Source organism: Tachyglossus aculeatus, chromosome 26 (genome assembly GCF_015852505.1).
Source record: "Tachyglossus aculeatus isolate mTacAcu1 chromosome 26, mTacAcu1.pri, whole genome shotgun sequence".
NCBI lineage: Eukaryota > Metazoa > Chordata > Mammalia > Monotremata > Tachyglossidae > Tachyglossus > Tachyglossus aculeatus.
The window spans coordinates 8246536-8267363 of record NC_052091.1 but is presented as its reverse complement, the minus strand read 5'-3'; the positions used below and the strand labels follow the sequence as shown (position 1 = coordinate 8267363).

General features: G+C 45.2%; 1 protein-coding gene and 1 non-coding gene across 4 annotated transcripts; both read left to right on the top strand.

Annotated features, from left to right (window-relative positions):
• Positions 1 to 3007: 3007 nt before the first annotated feature.
• Positions 3008 to 16637, top strand: TIPIN (TIMELESS interacting protein). Of its 3 annotated transcripts, none has more exons than XM_038767602.1 (8): positions 3008 to 3087; positions 7510 to 7650; positions 9668 to 9761; positions 9985 to 10060; positions 11210 to 11332; positions 13295 to 13358; positions 15068 to 15277; positions 15789 to 16637. In XM_038767602.1, exons 2-8 carry the CDS (start codon positions 7518 to 7520, stop codon positions 15947 to 15949), a joined length of 861 nt encoding a protein of 286 aa, XP_038623530.1. In that variant the 5' UTR covers positions 3008 to 3087; positions 7510 to 7517; the 3' UTR covers positions 15950 to 16637. The 3 variants fall into 3 exon arrangements, with proteins under 3 accessions (XP_038623530.1, XP_038623533.1, XP_038623531.1); XM_038767605.1 differs by having other exon boundaries at positions 3068 to 3087; positions 7513 to 7650; XM_038767603.1 differs by lacking the exon at positions 3008 to 3087 and adding an exon at positions 5981 to 5998.
• On the top strand, positions 14023 to 14160 carry LOC119946269. Its single transcript, XR_005456375.1, has one exon.
• Positions 16638 to 20828: the final 4191 nt, after the last annotated feature.

Here is a 20828-nt window from a genome sequence, read left to right as displayed (position 1 = left end):
CTTTTAATCCCCATTTAAGAGGAGGTATAACTGAGGCACAGAGAAGTGAAGTGACTTGCATAGGTCACAGAACAGACAAGTACCAGAGCTAGGATTAGAACCCAGGTCCTTCGGGACTCCTAGGCTCAACCACTAGGCCATGCTGCTTCTCAGCAATGTCTAAAACACCAAAAAATATTTTATGCCCAGTAAGAATGGGTTCAACATTTGTGTAGTCAGTATGTTTGAGGTTATTCTTTTTGAGATAAAACAAATTTAAAGTTTTTATTCCCTCAAGGGATGAGGTTTTTTTTTTGCCCTTGTTGATTCCAAGTTGTGAAAATATTGTTTTTGCAATATTTGCAATACATTGGCACATAAATACAGCGAACGTTTTCTTTTTTTGGTAACTCCTTATTTCCTAGGCAACTACACACTGCACTGAACATGAACCCTGATTCTGATCCTTTATTTTAATTTTTGCTTCCTCTGCAAACACTCTAGAAATTTACAAGTATTTGAAGGTCATAATTAGAAAGTTGTGTATGATGTTCAGAAAGAATTACATGCAAGCGGATGAAATTAAGCGATGAATCTACCCTAAATACCGCAAGGCCTAGGAAGGAAGGTGAGAGAAACTCCATCGCTTGAATAATTTAAAAATAGGATGGAGAATTTCCTGTAGGGATCAACCTTGCTGGCCTTTCATGAACATATGTAAGCTTTTTATGGACAGGGAACTGATCTGTTAATTCTGTTGTAGTGTATTCTCCCAAGTGCTCTGCACATAGTGAGCACTCGATAAATCCCATTGATTGATTGATTGACATAAAGAGAGAATTAATCTTCATATTCAAAAATTCCTGCTATTGCTGAAACTTACCTGGGTTGCAATGGGAACATGTCTGAAAAGGTCAAATCCACTGTCCCAGTTACATTGGGCGCACACAGTGTGGTGTTGGCACGTTCGTTGTTTGCAGCACCTGATGCTATTTTCACTTTTGCCTCCTTACCTCACAGTGTTTATGAATATAGCTTGGTCTATTGGATAGAAACTGGGCCTGGGAGTTGGAAGGCTCTGGTTCTAATTCCCACTCTACTACTTGCCTGCTGTGTGACCTTGGGCAAGTCACTTAACTTCTCTGTGCCTCAGTTACCTCATCTGTAAAATGTAAAATTTGTTGCCGAATTGTGATAATAATAATGGCATTTATTAAGCGCTTACTATGTACAAAGTACTGTTCTGAGCACTGAGGAGGTTACAAGGTTGTCCCACGGGGGGCTCACAGTCTTCATCCCCATTTTACAGATGAGGTAACTGAGGCCCAGAGAAGTGAAGTGACTTGCCCAAATTCACACAACTGACAATTGGCAGAGGTGGGATTTGAACCCATGACCTTTGACTCCAAAGCCCGGGCTCTTTCCACTGCTGAGCCACGCTGCTTCTCACTGTACTTTCCAAGCGCTTAGGACGGTGATTCATTCATTCATTCATTCAATCGTATTTATTGAGCGCTTCCTGTGTGCAGAGCACTGGACTAAGCGCTTGGGAAGTAGAAATCATCAACAGATAGAGACGGTCCCTACCCAACAACGGGCTCACAGTGTAGGGGAGAGACAGACCTCAAAACAAAACATGATCAAGCCAATAAAACAAAGCAGTGATCTGCACACAGTAAGCGCTCAAAAAATACGATTCATTCGATCGTATTTACTGAACGCTTACTGTGTGCAGCGCACTCTACTGCTGTGCAGAGAAGCAGTATGGCTCAGTGAAAAGAGCCCGGGCTTTGGAGTCAGAGGTCATGGGTTCAAATCCCAGCTCCGCCAACTGTCAGCTGTGTGACTTTGGGCAAGTAGCTTCTCTGGGCCTCAGTTACCTCATCTGTAAAATGGTGATGAAGGCTGTGAACCCCCCGTGGGACAACCTGATCACCTTGTAACCTCTCCAGCGTTTAGAACAGTGCTTGGCACATAATAAGCGCTTAATAAATACGATTGAATGAATGAATAAATGCCATCATTATTATTATTATTACTAAGCGCTTGGGAAGTCCAAGTTGGCAACATAGAGAGACGGTCCCTACCCAACAACGGGCTCACAGGCTAGAAGGGGGAGACAGACCAGAAAACGAATCAATGAATGAAAAGCAGCGCGGCTCAGTGGAAAGAGCCCGGGCTTTGGAGTCTGAGGTCATGGGTTCAAATCCCAGCTCCGCCAATTGTCAGCTGTATGTTGCCAATTTGTACTTCCCAAGCGCTTAGTGCAGTGCTCTGCACATAGTAAGCGTTCAATAAATATGATTGATTGATTGATTCGGGCAAGTCATTTCACTTCTCTGGGCCTCAGTTCCCTCATCTATGAAGTGGGGATGAAGACTGTGAGCCCCCTGTGGGACAACCTGATCAGTCAATCAATCAATCGTATTTATTGAGCGCTTACTGTGTGCAGAGCACTGTACTAAGCGCTTGGGAAGTACAAGTTGGCAGCACATAGAGACAGTCCCTACCCAACAGTGGGCTCACAGTCTGATCACCTTGCAACCTCCCCCGCGCTTAGAACAGTGCTTGGCACACGGTAAGCGCTTAATAAAGGCCATTATTATTATTATTATAGCGGAAAGCACGTCTGATGGCTTCAATTTCCCCAATAAATTCGGTTGGTTAAGTCACTAGGGGCAAGAGTTGGCCGTTTTTGAGATTTTGAATGGACACTTTTCATGTATTTCTTTATAAGATGAAAGGACTTCCAGGTGTCTAGAGAATTCTCCTCTAGACTGAGCTCGTTGTGGGTAATAATGATAATAATAATAATAATAGCAATAATGATGATGGTGGTATTTGTTAAGCGCTCACAATGAACGAACGAATGAATGAATGAAGGCCTGAGGCGGCTGAGAGGGCGGGGGAGGAGCAAGCGGGTCAATTTTGGCGCCAAAGAGCGAGGCGCGAGACGTAGGCCCCCGTCCGACTCTCGCGAGAGTTGAGCGCGCGGCGGGGCGGGCTGGGAGCGCGCATGCGCGCGGCCTCCCCTCGGCCCTCCCGCCTTTCCTGTGAGGCGCCTCAGAGGACGAGGCTCCATCAGGCGACGACGGGCCTGAAAGGCGGGTGAGTTAATAACAATCACAACAACAACAATAATATAATACTATTATTTGTTCATTGCTTACTACTCATTCACGGCACTCAGAGGTCACGGGTTCGGATCCCAATGGTCAGCTGTGTCACTTTGGGCAAGTCACTTCACTTCTCTGGGCCTCAGTTCCCTCATCTGTCAAATGGGGATGAAGACTGTGAGCCCCCCATGGGACAACCTGATCACCTTGTAAACTCCCCAGTGCTTAGAACAGGGCTTTGCGCATAGTAAGCGCTTAATAAATGCCATCATCATCATCATCCCTCACATGTCTGCTGTGTGATCTTGGGCAAGTCACTTCCCTTCTCTGAGCCTCAGTGGCCTCATTTGGAAAATGGGGATGGAGACTGTGAGCCCCCACATGGGACAACCTGATAATAATAATAATGATGATGATGATGATGGCATTTAGCTCTCTTCTTTTAGACTGTGAGCCCACTGTTGGGTAGGGACTGTCTCTATATGTTGCCAACTTGTACTTCCCAAGCGCTTAGTACAGTGCTCTGCACACAGTAAGCGCTCAATAAATACGATTGATTGATTGATTCCTCCCTTCAAGGCCCTACTGAGAGCTCACCTCCTCCAGGAGGCCTTCCCACACTGAGCCCCTTCCTTCCTCTTTCCCCCGTCCCCCTCTCCATCCCCCGCATCTTACCTCCTTCCCTTCCCCATAGCACCTGTATATATGTTTGTACATATTTATTACTGTATTATTTATTTTACTTGTACATATCTGTTCTATTTATTTTATTTTGTTAGTATGTTTGGTTTTGTTCTCTGTCTCCCCCTTTTAGACTGTGAGCCCACTGTTGGAGGCCTTCCCAGACTGAGACCCCTCCTTCCTTTCCCCCTCGTCCCCCTCTCCATCCCCCTCATCTTACCTCCTTCCCTTCTCCACGGCACCTGTATATATGTATATATGTTTGTACATATTTATTACTCTATTTATTTTACTTGTACTTATTCTATTTATTTTATTTTGTTAGTATGTTTGGTTTTGTTCTCTGTCTCCCCCTTTTAGACTGTGAGCCCACTGTTGGGTAGGGACTGTCTCCATACGTTGCCAACTTGTACTTCCCAAGCGCTTAGTACAGTGCTCAGCACACAGTAGGCGCTCAATAAATACGATTGGTTGATTTATAAATGGGTTCGAATCATGGGTCGAGTCATGGGTTCGAATCCCGGCTCTGCCACTTGTCTGCTGTGTGACCTTGGGCTAGTCACTTAACTTCTCAGAGTCTGTTACCTCATCTGAAATGGGGAGTAAGATTGTGAGCCCCTTGTATCCCCCCCAACGCTTAGAACAGTGCTTTGCACATAGTAAGCGCTTAACAAAATGCCACTATTTTTAAGCGCTTACTATGTACAAAGCACTGTTCTAAGCTCTGGGGAAGTTACCAGGTGATCAGGTTGTCCCACGGGGGGCTCACAGTCCTAATCCCCATTTTACAGATGAGGTGACTGAGGCACAGAGAAGTGAAGTGACTTGCCCAAGGTCACACAGCTGACAACTGGTGGAGCCGGGATTTGAACCCATGACCTCCGACTCCAGAGCCCGTGCTCTTTCCACCGAGCCACGCTACTTCTCCACCTTGTATCCCCCCCAGCGCTTAGAACAGTGCTTTGCACATAGTAAGTGCCTAAAAAATGCCATCATTATTTATTTATTAAAATGCAGTCAATCATTCATTCAAGAGAAGCAGCGTGGCTTGGTGGCAAGAGCGCGGCCTTGAGGGTCAGAGGTCACGGGTTCTAATCCCCTCACTTGTCAACTGCGTGACTTCATTCAGTCGTATTTATTGAGCGCTTCCTGTGTGCAGAGCACTGGACTAAGCGCTTGGGGAGTACAAGTTGGCAACAGATAGAGACGGTCCCTACCCAACGACGGGCTCACAGTCTAGAAGGGGGGAGACAGACAACAAAACAAAACGTGTAGACTGGCGTCAAAGTCGTCAGAACAAATAGAATTAAAGCTAAATGCACATCATTAAAATAAATAGAATAGTAAAAATGTACAAGTAAAATAGAGTAATAAATCTGTACAAATATATATACTTGTACTCCCCAAGTGCTTAGTACAGTGCTCTGCACACAGTAAGTTCTCAATAAATACAAATGAATGAATGAATGAATATATACAAGTGCTGAGGGGAAGGAGATAGGGCGGGGAGGATGGGAAGGAGAAGAAAAAGGGGGCTCAGTCTGGACTTTGGGCAGGTCACTTCTGTGTGCCTCAGTGACCTCATCTGGAAAATGGGGATGAAGACAGCCCCACATGGAACAGCCTAATTACCTTGTATCTCCCCCAGCGCTTGGAACAGCGCTTGGCCCATAGTAAGCGCTTAACAAATACCATCATCAGCATCATCAATCATATTTATTGAGCGCTGGCTGTGTGCAGAGAACTGTACCTAAGCACTTGGGAAATAATAATAATTGTGGTATTTAAGTGCTTACTATAAGCCAGGCACTGTAATATAATAATAATGGCATTTGATAAGCACTTACTATGTGCAAAGCACTGTTCTAAGTGCTGGGGAGGATACAAGGTGATCAGGTTGTCCCACGTGGGGCTCACAGTCTTCATCCCCATTTTGCAGAGGAGGTAACTGAGGCACAGAGAAGTTAAGTGACTTGCCCAAAGTCACACAGCTGACAAGTGGCGAGCTGGGATTAGAACCCATGACCTCTGACTCCCAAGCTTGGGCTTTTTCCACTGAGCCACGCTGCTTCTCACTCTACTAAACACCGGGGTGGACACGAGGAAATTGGGTTGGACATAGTCATTATCCCCCATGGGGCTCACAGTCTAAATCCCTGTTTTGCAGATGAGGGAACTGAGGCACTGAGAAGTGAAGTGATTTGCCCAAGGTCACAGAGCAGGTAAGGGGCAGAGCAGGGATTAGAACTCAGGTCCTCTAACTCCCAGGCCCTGGCTCTTTCCATGATGATGCGGGCCCTGGGGGAATAATACTAGTCAGTCAGTAGTATTTATTGGACACTTACTGTGTGCCTGAGCACTGTTCAGTGTTCTTGGGAGATGCAAAACAACATTCATTCATTCATTCAATCATATTCATTGAGCGCGTAGTGTGTGCAGAGCACTGTACTAAGCGCTTGGGAAGTACAAATTGGCAACATAGAGACGGTCCCTACCCAACAACGGCTCACAGTCTAGAAGCGGGAGACAGACAACAAAACAAGTAGACAGGTGTCAGTACCATCAGAATAAATAGAATTATAGCTATATACACATCATTAATAAAATAAATAGAGTAATAAATATGTACATATATACACAAGTGCTGTGGGGAGGGGAAGGAGGTATGACAGAGAGGGAGCCTGCTGTTGGGTAGGGACTGTCTCTATGTGTTGCCGACTTGTACTTCCCAAGCGCTTAGTACAGTGCTGTGCACACAGTAAGCGCTCAGTAAATACGATTGATTGATTGATTGAGTAGGGGCGATGGAAAGGGGAGGAGGAGCAGAGGAAAAGGAGGGGGACAGTTGGAAGACACGTTCCCTGCCCACAAGGAGCTTAATATTAGTAATAATAATGTGATATTTGTTAAGCAGGAGTAGTAATAGTATTCATTAAGGGTCTACTGTGTGCCGAGCAATCCGTCGATCAGTATTTATTGAGCACTATGTGCAGAGCATTGTACTAAGTGCTTAGGAGAGGGTACTACCACAGCATTATAGACACTTTCCCTGCCCACAATGAGCTTACAGTCTAGAGAGGAGTCTATTAGCCCTTTGTGCCAAGCCCTGGGCTTAAGCTCTGGGGTAGAGACAAAAAAATCAGGGCAGACACACCCCCTGTGCCACATGGGGCTCACAGGGGAGGGAGAACAGGTATTGAAGCTCTCTCCAGGCTGTAAGCTCCCTGTGGGCAGGAATCACATCTACCAACTTCATTGTTCTCTTCCATGCCCTTAGTACAGTGCCCTGCAGTGCAATAAATACCATTGCTTGATTGAAACCGAGGCGCAGAGAAATTGTGACTTGCCCAAGGTCACACAGCTTCTCCCCATCTGAAAATGGAGAAAACCGCAAGAATACTTACTGGCCTTATATACTGCTCAAGAGTTCTGGAAAAGTAAAGTGGGTCAGTATATTTAATGCAGGAATCAAAGCTTTTGTAGAATGCGGTGAACGGTAGTATTATTTTTAGGGTTTCTGAACAAACCCTGTTATATTATCCTGTAATTTTGTTGTGGGCAGAGAACATGTCTGTCAGCTCTGTTGAATTCTCTTCCAAACACTTAGTAGAGTGCTATGCACATAGTAAGTGCTCAATACCAGTGATGATATACTAGCCCAAGTTATGATGCATTCATTAAGAGCTGTTATTTGTTGGGTTTCTACATTTTATAGAAAGACTTTTACTTTTAGCAGGAAAGATGCAGGAATCACCAGAGAACAATTTGTTTGACCTTCCTGATTATGAGCATGAGGAAGATGAACGGTTTCCACCTTTTCCACCTCCATCCTCTCCCGGGAGAAGTGATAATGAAGGAGCTGAGTCCAGCCAAGGTAAGAGATGTGGCAATTACATGTTACTCTAGCAATTAGCTTTTATCGAATATCTTCATGCAATTACCAGTAACCTGGAAATACCAGTACATACTGTCTGTTTATTATTCTATGTACTTCCCCAAGTGCCTCGTACAGTGCTCTGCACACAGTAAACACTCAGTAAATGAGTGAATGATTATTATGTGATAGAACTAAGTGACTACCAAATCAAGGTTTTCTCCCAGTAGGTAAACTAGGCAGCAAAAAAACCCTAACCCCCAACAAAGCTTGAGGAAGAAAGATGCATTTTGGGAAATTAGAGCACCACATTTTTAATGTGCTTGCTTAAGGGCACCAGTTATGTATAAGGTTACATTTAGGGTTGGTGGTTTGCCCTTTTAGGCACAAGCTATATTAATAATAATAATAATAATAATAATAATGGTACTTAAGTGCATACTATGTGCCAAGAACTGTTCTAAACACTGGGGTAGATACAAGTTAATCAGGTTGGCATCAAGTCCCTTTCCCACATGAGGCTCGCACTCTTATCCCCATTTTACAGATGAAGTAACTGAGGCCCAGAGCAGTTAAGTGCTTTGCCCAAGATCAACCAGCAGACTTGGTGGCAGAGCCGGGATTAGAACCCAGGTCCTTCCAACTCCCAGGCCCGTGCTCTATCCACCAAGCCAGGCTGCTTCATTTACTTCTTTTTTTACAAGGATCTTTTCTAGGCCGTCCCTGCTGCCTTCCCACTATTCACATGGGGGATCTTGCTCCTGATATTCCCTCGGTATGCAGGGCCCCGAGGAGTTTAGCAGTGGCAGTGTATGGTCTCTACAAATTCTAGAACTTGGGGAAGCATCGGATGTGATTGAACTCTCGGTGACCTGAGTGGCGGCACATGTAGTCCCCATCACCACCTGACTTGGTGGACTTTGGAATTGGTCTTGTATATTGCATTGTGTTTTTCTTATTTTGTGCTTCGTGTCATCTCTGTCACCAAACTCTCCCCCACCTTATTCTTAGATTGTGAGCTCCCAAAGTCAGTCAGTCCATCGTATTTACTGAGCACTTACTGTGTGCAGAGCACTGTATTAAGCGCTTGAGAGAATACAATATAACAATAAACATTCCCTGTCCACAGTGAGCTCAGTCTAGAGGGAGAGATAGGCATTATTATAAATTCATTCATTCATGCCAAGCACTGTACTAAGTGCTTGAGAGAGTACAGTATAACAGACACATTCCTTGCCCACAACGAGCTCACCGTCTAGAAGGGCTGAGTAAATAAATAAATTATGGATATGGACATAAATGGCGTGGGGCTGGGAGGGGGAATGAATAAAGGGAGCAAGTCAGGGTGACACAGAAGGGAGTGGGAGAAGAGGAAAGGAGGGCTTAGTCAGGGAAGGCCTCTTGGAGGAGATGCACCTTCAATAAGACTTTGAAGGTGGGGAGAGTGATCATTTGTCATTTATCATTTACCTGTATATATGTACATACGTTTGTACATATTTATTACTCTATTTATTTTACTTGTACATATCTACTCTATTTTATTAGCATGTTTGGTTTTGTTCTCTGTCTCCCCCTTTTAGACTGTGAGCCCACTGTTGGGTAGGGACTGTCCCTATATGTTGCCACCTTGGACTTCCCAAGCGCTTAGTACAGTGCTCTGCACACAGTAAGCGCTCAATAAATACGATTGATTGATTGATTTGTCTATATGAGGAGGGAGGGCGTTCCAGGCCAGCAGCAGGATGTGGGCAAGAGGTCAGCAGCGAAGGGCCAACTCTCCTCTCAAGCCCAGTATATAGGAGGCGGGGAGTGTCTGCTTGTGGTGACGCTAGCAAAATTGGCTCTCTTACTGGACAGTAGGAAGATATGAGCAAGGTAATGGCAGTGACCCATGCACATGCCTATCCATGTGCAAAACCTCTTCCTGCACATCTTCTTAAACAGGAGGCACTGATCAGCGTGCTACAGCATCATGTTTTATTCAAGTCACGTGCCTGTGTATCTGTCCTTTCAGGAAGGAAGAAAGAGAAAACGTCTCCAATGGATGATCCTCCCGTAAACATAAGGAAAAGAGTGAAAAGGAATTTACCTAAGCTCGATGCTCAGCGGTATGTTTTTTTTAAGAAACATTATTTTTCCTCATTATGGTTTGTTAGCCTTATTTCAGGTGGAGAGATTCCAAAATCTCTAGTTCCATCTTATCAGATGAAAACCGTTTAACATGAAAGATAGCTTTTAGTTCATCGAAACAGTCCTTTGTGTCAACCAGTTATATTCTGAACTTGAAAGTGTGAGAACATTTAATTTTCAGCACGTATTTCTAATTCGCAGGTTAATTTCAGAGAGAGGGCTTCCAGCATTACGACAGATGTTTGATAATGTAAAATTCAAAGGCAAAGGCCATGAGGTAAGAAATATCCCGATTTGATGGTCCTTTGTTTTAATATGAGAATCAGAAGATTCTGAATGCACCCTGAATTCACAGTACCTTTCTCTTTGGCACTTTGAAGTGTTCATTCTTAACATCCCCATACGAAAAGTAGAAAGGCAGACCAGATGGTGACATTGCCATGTGCCCATTTTACAGATGGAGAAACGGAAGCAGAATGGTTAAGGCCATACTGGCGATCGCAGTGGTGGAACTGGGAGTTTGACCTGAATGCCGACTTCATTATAAAATGTCATTAAGTAGAAAGACGAGACGTGCGCTCTAAAGGCAAGGCATTCTTGGTCAAGAGATAATGAATAGAAGGCAGCAACCTAGTTGAAATGCCAGAAATTGGCTCAAGCTATTCGATGCGTAGACAGAAGGGGAGATTAAAATAGGAAGAGAACGGTGTTGGAGAGGATTTCATGAGAACACTCATGATCTAAATGAAGGGAAAATATCAGGTCAGGTCTGGAGAGGAGCGAATCAGAGCATCACTAATTGTTTTTGCTGTAGTTACAGCATTGCTTGTTTATTGCCTGGCTGATTTGATTTTCTTCATGAAGAACATGCTGACCCAAGGCAAAAGGGACAGATGGTTTCCTCCTTGCATGCACGTCTTTAGGATCCTCTCTTTGTCTTACTTTTCCCATGCCTCGTATTTTAGAATTATTATCACGACCTAAGAGGTGGGTGCCCTTACTCTCCATCTGTTCATTTGCCCCTTGATGATCTGGATCTGCCAACTCTGTTGTATTGTACTCTCCCAGGAGCTCAGGACAGTGCTCTGCACACAATAAGCGCTCAGTAAATGCCATTGACTGTTCGATCTTTAAAGACCTATTTCAAAGTCTGGTAATTGGGCTAACTTTTCAGAAAGGTAATTTACAATGTATGAAGATTCGGTATTTTGAGCAGTCAAAACTGACCCTTTATTTTGGAGAAGAATCTTGGGCTGTTTTGGATGAAGACATTTAGCCACTGCCTGCTGATGTACCTTGGCAAAAATGTCTCCAACCTGTAAATACAAAATGCCGTCAGCGGCGTGGGCGATTTTACTTCCGAAGATGGATTTGGATGTTGGAGCGAAACTCCCTAATTTTGCATTTTTATTCCCCTTGTCCCCAGGCCGAAGACCTGAAGACACTGATCAGGCACATGGAACACTGGGCCCACCGGCTCTTCCCCAAACTACAGTTTGAAGATTTTATCGACAGGCTGGAGCGTTTGGGAAATAAAAAGGAAGTTCAGGTGAATATTAAAGCCTGTCGGGTTCTCCAGGAAACATGGAGTACAGGCAGTGCGCACCCCAGTTGATGAGCAGCCCACAAGTGCTTAAAGCCCAGGATTACGTCCTGAGGGCATTGCTTGTTTACCCTGGCTTCCAGAAACCACGTGAAACAAGGGAACGGAAAGGAAAGGTGGCAGAGGGGTGGGAGGATTCAAATAAAAATAGTAATAATAATAATAATGTTGGTATTTGTTAAGCACTTACTATGTGCAAAGCGGCATTGCTTGTTTACCCTGGCTTCCAGAAACTGCCTGAAACAAGGGAACGGAACGGAAGGGAAAGGCGGCAGAGGGGTGGGAGGATTCAAATAATAATAATAATAATAATGTTGGTATTTGTTAAGCACTTACTATGTGCAAAACGGCATTGCTTGTTTACCCTGGCTTCCAGAAACCGCCTGAAACAAGGGAACGGAACGGAAAGGAAAGGCGGCAGAGGGGTGGGAGGATTCAAAAAATTATAATAATAATAATGTTGGTATTTCTTAAGCACTTACTATGTGCAAAACGGCATTGCTTGTTTACCCTGGCTTCCAGAAACCGCCTGAAACAAGGGAACGGAACGGAAAGGAAAGGCGGCAGAGGGGTGGGAGGATTCAAAAAATTATAATAATAATAATGTTGGTATTTGTTAAGCACTTACTATGTGCAAAACACTGTTCTAAGCATTGTGGAGGGATACGAGGTGATGAGGTTGTCCCCAGTGGGGCTCCCAGTCTTCACCCCCATTTTACAGATGAGGTAACTGAGGCACAGAGAAGTTAAGTGACTTGCCCAAAGTCACACAGCAGACAAGTGGCAGAGCCGGGATTCAAAGTGCAGAGGTGTTTGGAAGAAGTGTGTCTGCTGCAGGTTACTTTGTGAAGGAATGAAGGCAGCTTTGTAACCTTTGTACAGATTTTAGACTGTGAGCCCACTGTTGGGTAGGGACTGTCTATATTGCCAACTTGTACTTCCCAAGCGCTTAGTACAGTGCTCTGCACACAGTAAGCGCTCAATAAATACTATTGATTGATTGATTGTAACCTAAATTGGCCAAATTCTTCACTATTTTTCCCCAGATTTTCAGTCATTTCTATTAAGCAGAACAAGTTGCTCACTGTAGCTTCCCGTAAAGACTCCATCGTATTACAGCTCCTCATTTACTGTTATATTAAGTTTTGAGTTACCTTCACACAGATTAAGCTGTAGTTCAGTGATGTTTAATGTTACAGTCTCTAGCACCTAAAGGAATTTACTATTTTTTGGAGGTTCTGGAACAGATTCTAATTTGTAGCATGTTAGTCGAGGGAAAACTCGACTGGTCAAGAGAAGCAGTGTGGCATAGTGGATAGAGCATGGGCTCGGAAGTCAGAAGAACCTGGGTTCTAATCTCAGCTCTGCCACTTGTCTGCCTTGGACCTTGGGCAAGTCACTTAACTTCTCTGTGCCTCATTTCCCTCTTCTGTAAAGTGGGGATTAGGACTGTGAGCCCCATGTGGGACAGGAACTATGTCCAACCCAGTTATCTTGCATCTACCCCAAGCGCTTCGAAAAGTGCCTAGTACATAGTAGCCACTTAATAAATACTATTATTATTATTGCTTATAATAATAATAAAACAGTCCTCATGATAAGCCACATTTTCAGGGACCTTGCCATATCATGGGTTTGTTTACGGAAATAACGGCATCATGATTTCTTTTACTTTATAACACAAGTTCTTTAACTAAAACCTCATGAGTGGTTTAATAGAGTTACTTTAGTTTAGAATATTGCTTTCCTTTGGAGGAACTAATTAAAGGGTTCCTTAGTGATGGAGGAAGAAATCATTAGTTAATATTCCATGAAAGACTAATTACTATCTTTAAAAATAAGATAGGCTACCAGCTTTATATAAACTCATTTAGTGGTGAATTAAAATATTTTTTTAAAAATTTTCAGACTTGTTTAAAACGAATTCGACTCGATCTGCCCATTGTACATGAAGACTTCATCAGTAAAGATGGTAGGTATATTAAGTGAAATTAAAGTCCAAGGCTAGAGTGGGATTTCTGGGAAGTGATATGCTTTTGAGGGAGAAATTCTGTTGTATTAGGCTTTATATTCTAAAGGGAATAAAATACAGTGCCTACAGTGCACCAACTCTAAGACTCAGTTAAAATGCGTTTGTCAGGTTTCAGGAATTGAAACGATGGAAATTCGGGGACCAGTGAGAATAGCGAAGTGGTCAAAGGGGAACATGTCTGGTAATTCTATTGTACTCTTCCCCGGCGTTTAGTACAGTGCTCTGCACATGGTGCTCAATAATGTGTAATTTTATTTGTATTCATGTCTGTCTCCCCCTCCTCTAGACTGTAAGTTCGTCGTGGGCAGGGAATGTGGCTGTTTATTGTTGCATTGTCTTCTGCCAAGCGCGTAGTACAGTGCTCTGCACACAGTAGGCACTTAATAAATGTGACCAAACGACAAAGAAACAACTTGTCACAAAATACACAAAGGATTTGGAGAGCTCAGTTGTTAATGCCAAGACTGCATCCTCTGTAACTTTTCATTCTTCAGCCGAGAACCACAATGTGAAGCTCGTGGGCTAGTGTGACTTTCCGCGAATCGCTGTCACTAGGGAGGTGCAGGCGGAAAAGGGGCGAGCCGTGTTCCGTGGGGGAAGAGATGTGACTGTCCTTGGTACAGGCTGCATCGGTCAGTGGTCTGGTGCAACCGCGGGGCAGTCACATACATAAAAATCCAGTGGTTCCTGCCGACAGGGTCTGTCTAGTGATCAGATTTCCTGTGCGATGGCTCCATACAAGGTGGATTTTTCTCGCTAGAGAGACAGCATGGGAGAACCACATGGTGCCAAACCAAGGCTTTTAAGGTAGAAATGTGAAGAGCGGTTGAAAAGATTAGGGTAACCTCTGAGTTGCTTGTACGTAGTACAACGGAGTTTAAACGTCCCATCAAATGTCCCCAACACCACACTCTCCATCACTCTGGGCAGGGAACGTGACTGCCAACGCTTGTATTGTAAACTCCCAAGCTCTTAGTATAGTGCTCTGCACATAGTGAGCGCTCAGTGAATACGATTGAGGGATTGATTGAAGACAGATAAACTTTTCTGATTATTCCTTAGAAGATGAATTAATCTAAGGATTGTTGCATATCCTTTACCCTAGTCTCACCCCACTTTAACCAGTATTGGGTCGCAGTCTGACGTGACGCTTCCCTCTATTTCTGTGTGGGTTCCCGTGTGAATTAGTTTCTTGAGGCCTGCAGCTACAGGAGCTCATTACTCATTGAATTCTAATCCCAGCTCCACCATGTCCACTTGTCCTTGGGCAAGTCATTTCATTCCTCAGTGATCTCATCTGTAAAAGGGGTTTAAGACTGTGAACCCCACAGTGGACGTGGACAGTGTCTAATCTGATAAGTTTGTATCTACCCCAGCACTTAGTACAGTACCTGGCACATAGCGCTTAACATTAAGGAAAAAAAACAAACATCTGTCATATGATGGGAGAATCCCTCCTCCCGTCTTGAGCTAGCTAAACATGTGGTGTGCGACATTGTCATCCTTGAGGAATTAGTTCTCCGGGGCCTGGCACACTGCTTTCCCAGAACTATCAAACTAAACATGTGGCTGTCCTCAACTTCTCCCCAAACGAATTGTTTGAAGCCTTTGGCTTAGTGATTAACCCACCTTGTTTCAATTTCATAAAGGTGACGACGAAGGGGAAAGTCGCGAGAAAGATGGGAGCGCTCCCGACATAGACCCCTTTTTCACAAACTCAGCTGAGAATGCGGAGTTTGCCTCCCCATCCAGTACAGACTTAACAGAAGAGCAACAACAGAGAATCGAGAGGAACAGACGACTGGCCTTGGAAAGGAGGCAGGCAAAGCTCCTGACCAACAGTCAGCCTCAAGAAAATGGTAAGTCTTAGCGGGGTTTTGGGTAATCTTCAAGTTGGAGAAACTCTCATTCTGTTTTTATTCTATCTTACAGCCTGGCTTAGTGGAAAGAGCACAGGCTTGGGAGTCTGTGGTCGTGGGTTTTAATCCTTCCAAGTGCTTAGTACAGTGCTGTGCACACAATAAGCGCTCAATAAATACGATTGACTGAATGAATATTTGTCCATATTATCCTCAGGATCCTTGTACTTTACAGATTAGTCTAGCCAGAGAGATTTTTGGATATATTTATGTATATTTAAATACAACTCGACTTTACTGATGAACTCTAGACTGTAAGCTCGTGGGCAGGGAACTCTTAAATTGTACTCTCTGGAGCACTTAGTTCAATGCTCCGCACATAGTAAGTGCTCAATAAATACGATTGAACATCTTCCAAATTCCTCTGTCCTTTGGGTATTAGCTAATGAAACAGCTTAAGCAAAGCAGTGTAACTTGGGAGTGGATAAGAGTGATTCTGTCTTTTGGGCAGATACATCAGTTACCGGGCCTACAACAGAAGTAGCTGAAGAAGCCGATGAAGACGAAGGCGTTCCGAGTGAGATAAGGGAAGGAATTTTAGACACCCGATGTAATACTGCCGATCTGGAAAATACGGAGGATGGTGAACAGCTAGGAGGTCCTGGCCTGTGAGTTCTTTTTGAAGTTTATATTAATAACTTCAAGATGATATTCTTCAGTTATCTAGGGATCTGCCAGCTCAGTCAGTGGAATTCATCGAACGCTTGCAGGATACAGAATACCGTATTGAACACTCGGAAGAGTACGATAAAGGGAGTAGATGTGACTTTTGCTCCCAAGCTCCCAACAACTATTCTGTATAAGAACATCCACCGCCCCAATCTTATTTCCTCCAACTTAGCCAGGTGGAGCTCTCGATTGTGTTTTCAGTTGAGTATCACACCCTTATTTATAAATAAATAGAGGCTTTGTCAGACTTTTAATGATAGGTAGGGGGTTGAGTTTTATAAGTTCATATAAAAAGGTGTTGCCATGGCTTTTCTGTATTGTATTTTGATATATTCCCAGTATGCGATTTATTCAGACAGTTAACTTGATGGCTGAAAGCAAAAATAAAGTGTTTGATTTCAGGTTTTTAAATCACTAAATGCTCCTGTTGCAGGATATGGAGCAATAAAAGCTACTGTTTTATAAAAGAGACTGTGGAGTTGTCAGTATATGTGGCTTCCATCATAAAGTTGTTCTACTGGAAGGAAGTGGTTCTCAAGCCTTAAGCTCTACTAATAACTAGTAACTGGAATTTAAGCAATTACTGTATGCCAAGCACTTGGACTAAGCACTGGGGTGAGCTCACTGTGGGGAGGGAATGTGTCTTGTTTTAGTGCACTCTCCCAAGCGGCTGTTCATTCTCAGTCTCCTTTGTGGGCTCCTCCACCCCCTCCCATCCGCTTACTGTAGGGGTTCCTCAAGGGTCAGTTCTCGGTCCCCTTCTGTTCTCTATTTACACTCACTCCCTTGGTGAACTCATTCGCTCCCACGGCTTCAACTATCATCTCTACGCTGATGACACCCAAATCTACATCTCTGCCCCTGCTCTCTCTCCCTCCCTTCAGGCTCAGGTCTCCTCCTGCCTTCAGGACATCTCCATCTGGATGTCTGCCCGCCATCTAAAACTCAGTATGTCCAAGACTGAACTCCTTATCTTCCCTCTGAAACCCTGCCCTCTCCCTGACTTTCCCATCATTGTTGACGGCACTACCATCCTTCCCGTCTTACAAGCCCGCAACCTTGGTGTCATCCTCGACTCTGCTCTCTCGTTCACCCCTCGCATCCAATCCGTCACCAAAACCTGCCAGTCTCACCTCTGCAACATCGCCAAGATCCGCCCTTTCCTCTCCATCCAAACCGCTACCCTGCTGGCTCAATCTCTCATCCTATCCCGACTGGATTACTGCATCAGCCTCCTCTCCAATCTCCCAATCCTCCTGTCTCTCCCCACTTCAATCTATACTTCACGCTGCTGCCCTGATCAACTTTGTGCAGAAACGCTCTGGGCATGTCACTCCCCACCTCAAAAACCTCCAGTGGCTACCAGTCACCCTATGCCTCAGGCAAAAACTCCTCACTCTCGGCTTCAAGGCTGTCCATCCCCTCGCCCCCTCCTACCTCAACTCCTTTCTTTCCTTCTCCAGCACAGCCCTCACCCTCCGCTCCTCTGCCGCTCACCTCCTCACTGTGCCTCGTTCCCGCCTGTCCCGCCGTCGACCCCTGGCCCATGACCTCCTCCTGGCCCAGAATGCCCTCCCTCCGCACATCAGCCAAGCTAGCTCTCTTCCTCCCTTCAAAGCCCTACTGAGAGCTCACCTCCTCCAGGAGGCCTTCCCAGACTGAACCCCCTCCTTCCTCCCCCCCTCCACATCCCCCCCGCCCTACCTCCTTCCCCTCCCCACAGCACCTGTATATATGTTTGTACAGATTTACTACTCTGTTTTACTTGTACATATTTACTATTCTATTTTATTTTGTTAATATGTTTTCTTTTGTTGTCTGTCTCCCCCTTCTAGACTGTGAGCCCGCTGTTGGGTAGGGACCGTCCCTATATGTTGCCAACTTGTAGTCCCCAAGCGCTTAGTACAGTGCTTTGCACACAGGAAAATATAACTGAATGAATACCAGATGACGACTGTACCTTGATCTCATCTATCTCGCCGCCAGCCTCTCACCCACATCCTGCCTCTGGCCTGGACTGCCCTCCTTCGTGTCCAACAGACAATTACTCTTCCCCGCTTCAAAGCCTTATTGAAGGCCCATCTCCTCCAAGAAGCCTTCCCTAAGCTCCCCTTTTCTCTTTTCCCACTCCCATCTGCATCGCCCTGAGGTGCTCCTTTTATTCACCCCTCCCTCAGCCCCCCAGCACCTCTGTACATAGCTGTAATTGATTTAAATTAATGTCTGTCTCCCCCTCTAGACTACGAGATCGTTATGGGCAGGGAACGTGTCTGCTAATTCTGTTGTACTCTCCCAAGAGCTTAGTATAGTACTCTGCACACAATAAGGGCTCAATAAATGTGATTGATCGGGTCAGACCCGCACTCAGTTGGCACTTAATAAATGCCATTGATGGATCACGTCAGACACTGTCTGTCTTCCCTTATGGGCGGCACAGTTGGTGGTTGGGTCACGGCTCTCTTCCGTGAACACGGTCAAGGGCTGGATCGTGGCTCCCTTCCCTGAGCCCGGGTGGTGGGAAAGCTAGGGATGGACAGGAGGGCGGCCTGCAGGAAGGAAGGAGGGTGGACGGAGCTCAGGCCAGAGGCCCCTCCGCTCCAGCCTCCGAAGCATCGCCCTCGGACCAGTGCGGGTAGCCGGCTGCGAGACGCCAACTGTAAACAGGTGAACGGGGTTTGGGTGGTTCTCTGAATCCCCGTGACAAGTCGCAGAAGCCTCTTCAAAGCATTCGAAAGGGAAGCGGTGTGGCCTAGTGGCTAGAGCCCACCCCTGGGAGTCAGAAGGACCTGCGGTCTAATCCCGGCTCTGCCCCAAGTCTGCTGTGACCTTGGGTAAGTTACTTAACTTGTGCCTCAGATTTGAGATGAAGAAGTTAAATTTGAATATCACTGCTGATAGAATATTGGGCTAGATGGACTAGTGGTATATTCATTCATTCAATCATATTTATTGAGCGCATAATTAAAGACAGTAGAAACCCAGCCTCTCCTCTTATGCACAGATAAGCTTTAAAGTAAGAATAGATGACAGTAGTTGGGGTAACTCAAACCACTCAAACTCCAGGGGTTCACTCACATGAAGTCACAGCAACCTACATAATACATAGGATTTGCACCCTTTATTTACTCCTCCCTTAATCCCACAGCACCTACAAAATATCCGTAATTTCTATTAACATGTCTCTCCCTCTAGACTGAGCTTGTTCATTCATTCGATCGTATTTATTGAGCACTTACTGTGTGAAAAGCGCTGTACTAAGCCTTGGGAGAGTAAGGGCTCAGTACAGTAAGCGCTCAATAACTATGATTGAATGAGAGTACGGTGCAACAAATACATTCCTGCCCACAAGGAGCTCAGACTAGAGGAGGAAAACAGGCATTAATATAAATAAGTAAATAAATTACATGTCAATACAGGTGATGATGGCATTTGTTAAGCTCTTACTATGTGCAAAAGTCATATATACATACATGCTGTGAGGCTGGGAGGGAGGATGAATGAAGGAGCAAGTAACGGGGGCACAGAAGGGAGTGGGAGGAGAGGCGGGCTTAGTCAGGGAAGGCTTTTTGGGGGAGATGTGCCTTCAATAAGGCTTTGAAATGGGGGAGGACAATTATCTGTCTGATATTCATTCATTCAATCGTATTTATTGAGCGCTTACTGTGTGCAGAGCACTGTTCTAAGCGCTTGGGAAGTACAAGTTGGCAACATACAGTCCAGAAGATATGAAGGGGTAGCTTGTTCCAGGCCAGAGGTAGGATGGGGGCTTTTAGACTGTGAGCCCACTGTTGGGTAGGGACTGTCTCTGTATGTTGCCAATTTGTACTTCCCAAGCGCTTAGTACAGTGCTCTGCACATAGTAAGCGCTCAATAAATACGATTGATGATGATGGGGGCGAGAGGTCAGCGGCGAGCTAGACGAGATGGAGGTACAGTGAGGAGGTCAGCATCAGAGGAACGGAGTCTGCGGGCTGGGTTAGAGTAGGAGAGGAGTGAGGTGAGGTAGGAGGGGGCAAAGTCGATTTAAGCCAGTGGTGAGGAGTTTTTGTTTGATGCGGAGGTGGATGGGAAACCACTGGAGGTTCTTGAGTGGGGAAATATGGTCAAGCTCGCGGGAAACAAGCTCACTGTAGGCAGGGAGCATGCCTATCAACTGTTACATTGTAGTCTCCCAAGTGCTCAGTTCCGTGCTCTGCACACAATAAGCACTCAAATACGATCGACTGAATACATTCTACCGGTATTCTCAACACCCTCTGACATAAGAGCGGCACTTAAGAATAATTAGGGTATCCGTTAAGTGCTTATATGCCACTCACTGTGCTAAATGCTGGAATGGATACAAACAAATCGGGTTGGACACAGTCCCTGTCCCTCCTGGGGCTCGCCGTCTCCCCATATTACAGATGAGGGAACTGAGGCACAGAGAAGCGACTTGCCCTCGGTCACGTGGCAGAGCCAAAATTAGGACCCATGCTACTTCTCCTTAGAAACTTAGATTTCTTGATTCACATCTCGCTGCAACCAGCTTTCCGCCTCTAGCTTCTGGCACTACCCTGGGTTGTGGAGGTATGGGGGAGCACAGGAGAGCCTTGAGGAATTGGGGGAAACTTAGAAGGCCATGGAAGGCAAGGTTACCTCATCTTCAGGGCTGACCTGTCCATTCAACCACCCATGAGGGAATCGTTGGGAACACTCTGACACCACTGAGGCCTCAATGCGTTTATGTTGACATCATCCCGGGTCATTTTGGGTAAGGAAAAGGGAGGGGTGTCACACATCCCTGCCCGCTTCTTACTCAGCAAACAACCCCCCATTTGTA

Coding starts and splice junctions, on each gene's coding strand:
- TIPIN (XM_038767602.1), top strand. CDS start 7,518: ATGCAGGAATCACCAGAGAACAATTTGTTTGACCTTCCTGATTATGAG. Junction 9,762..9,984: donor CCTAAGCTCGATGCTCAGCG/GTATGTTTTTTT, acceptor TCTAATTCGCAG/GTTAATTTCAGAGAGAGGGC. Junction 10,061..11,209: donor TCAAAGGCAAAGGCCATGAG/GTAAGAAATATC, acceptor CCTTGTCCCCAG/GCCGAAGACCTGAAGACACT.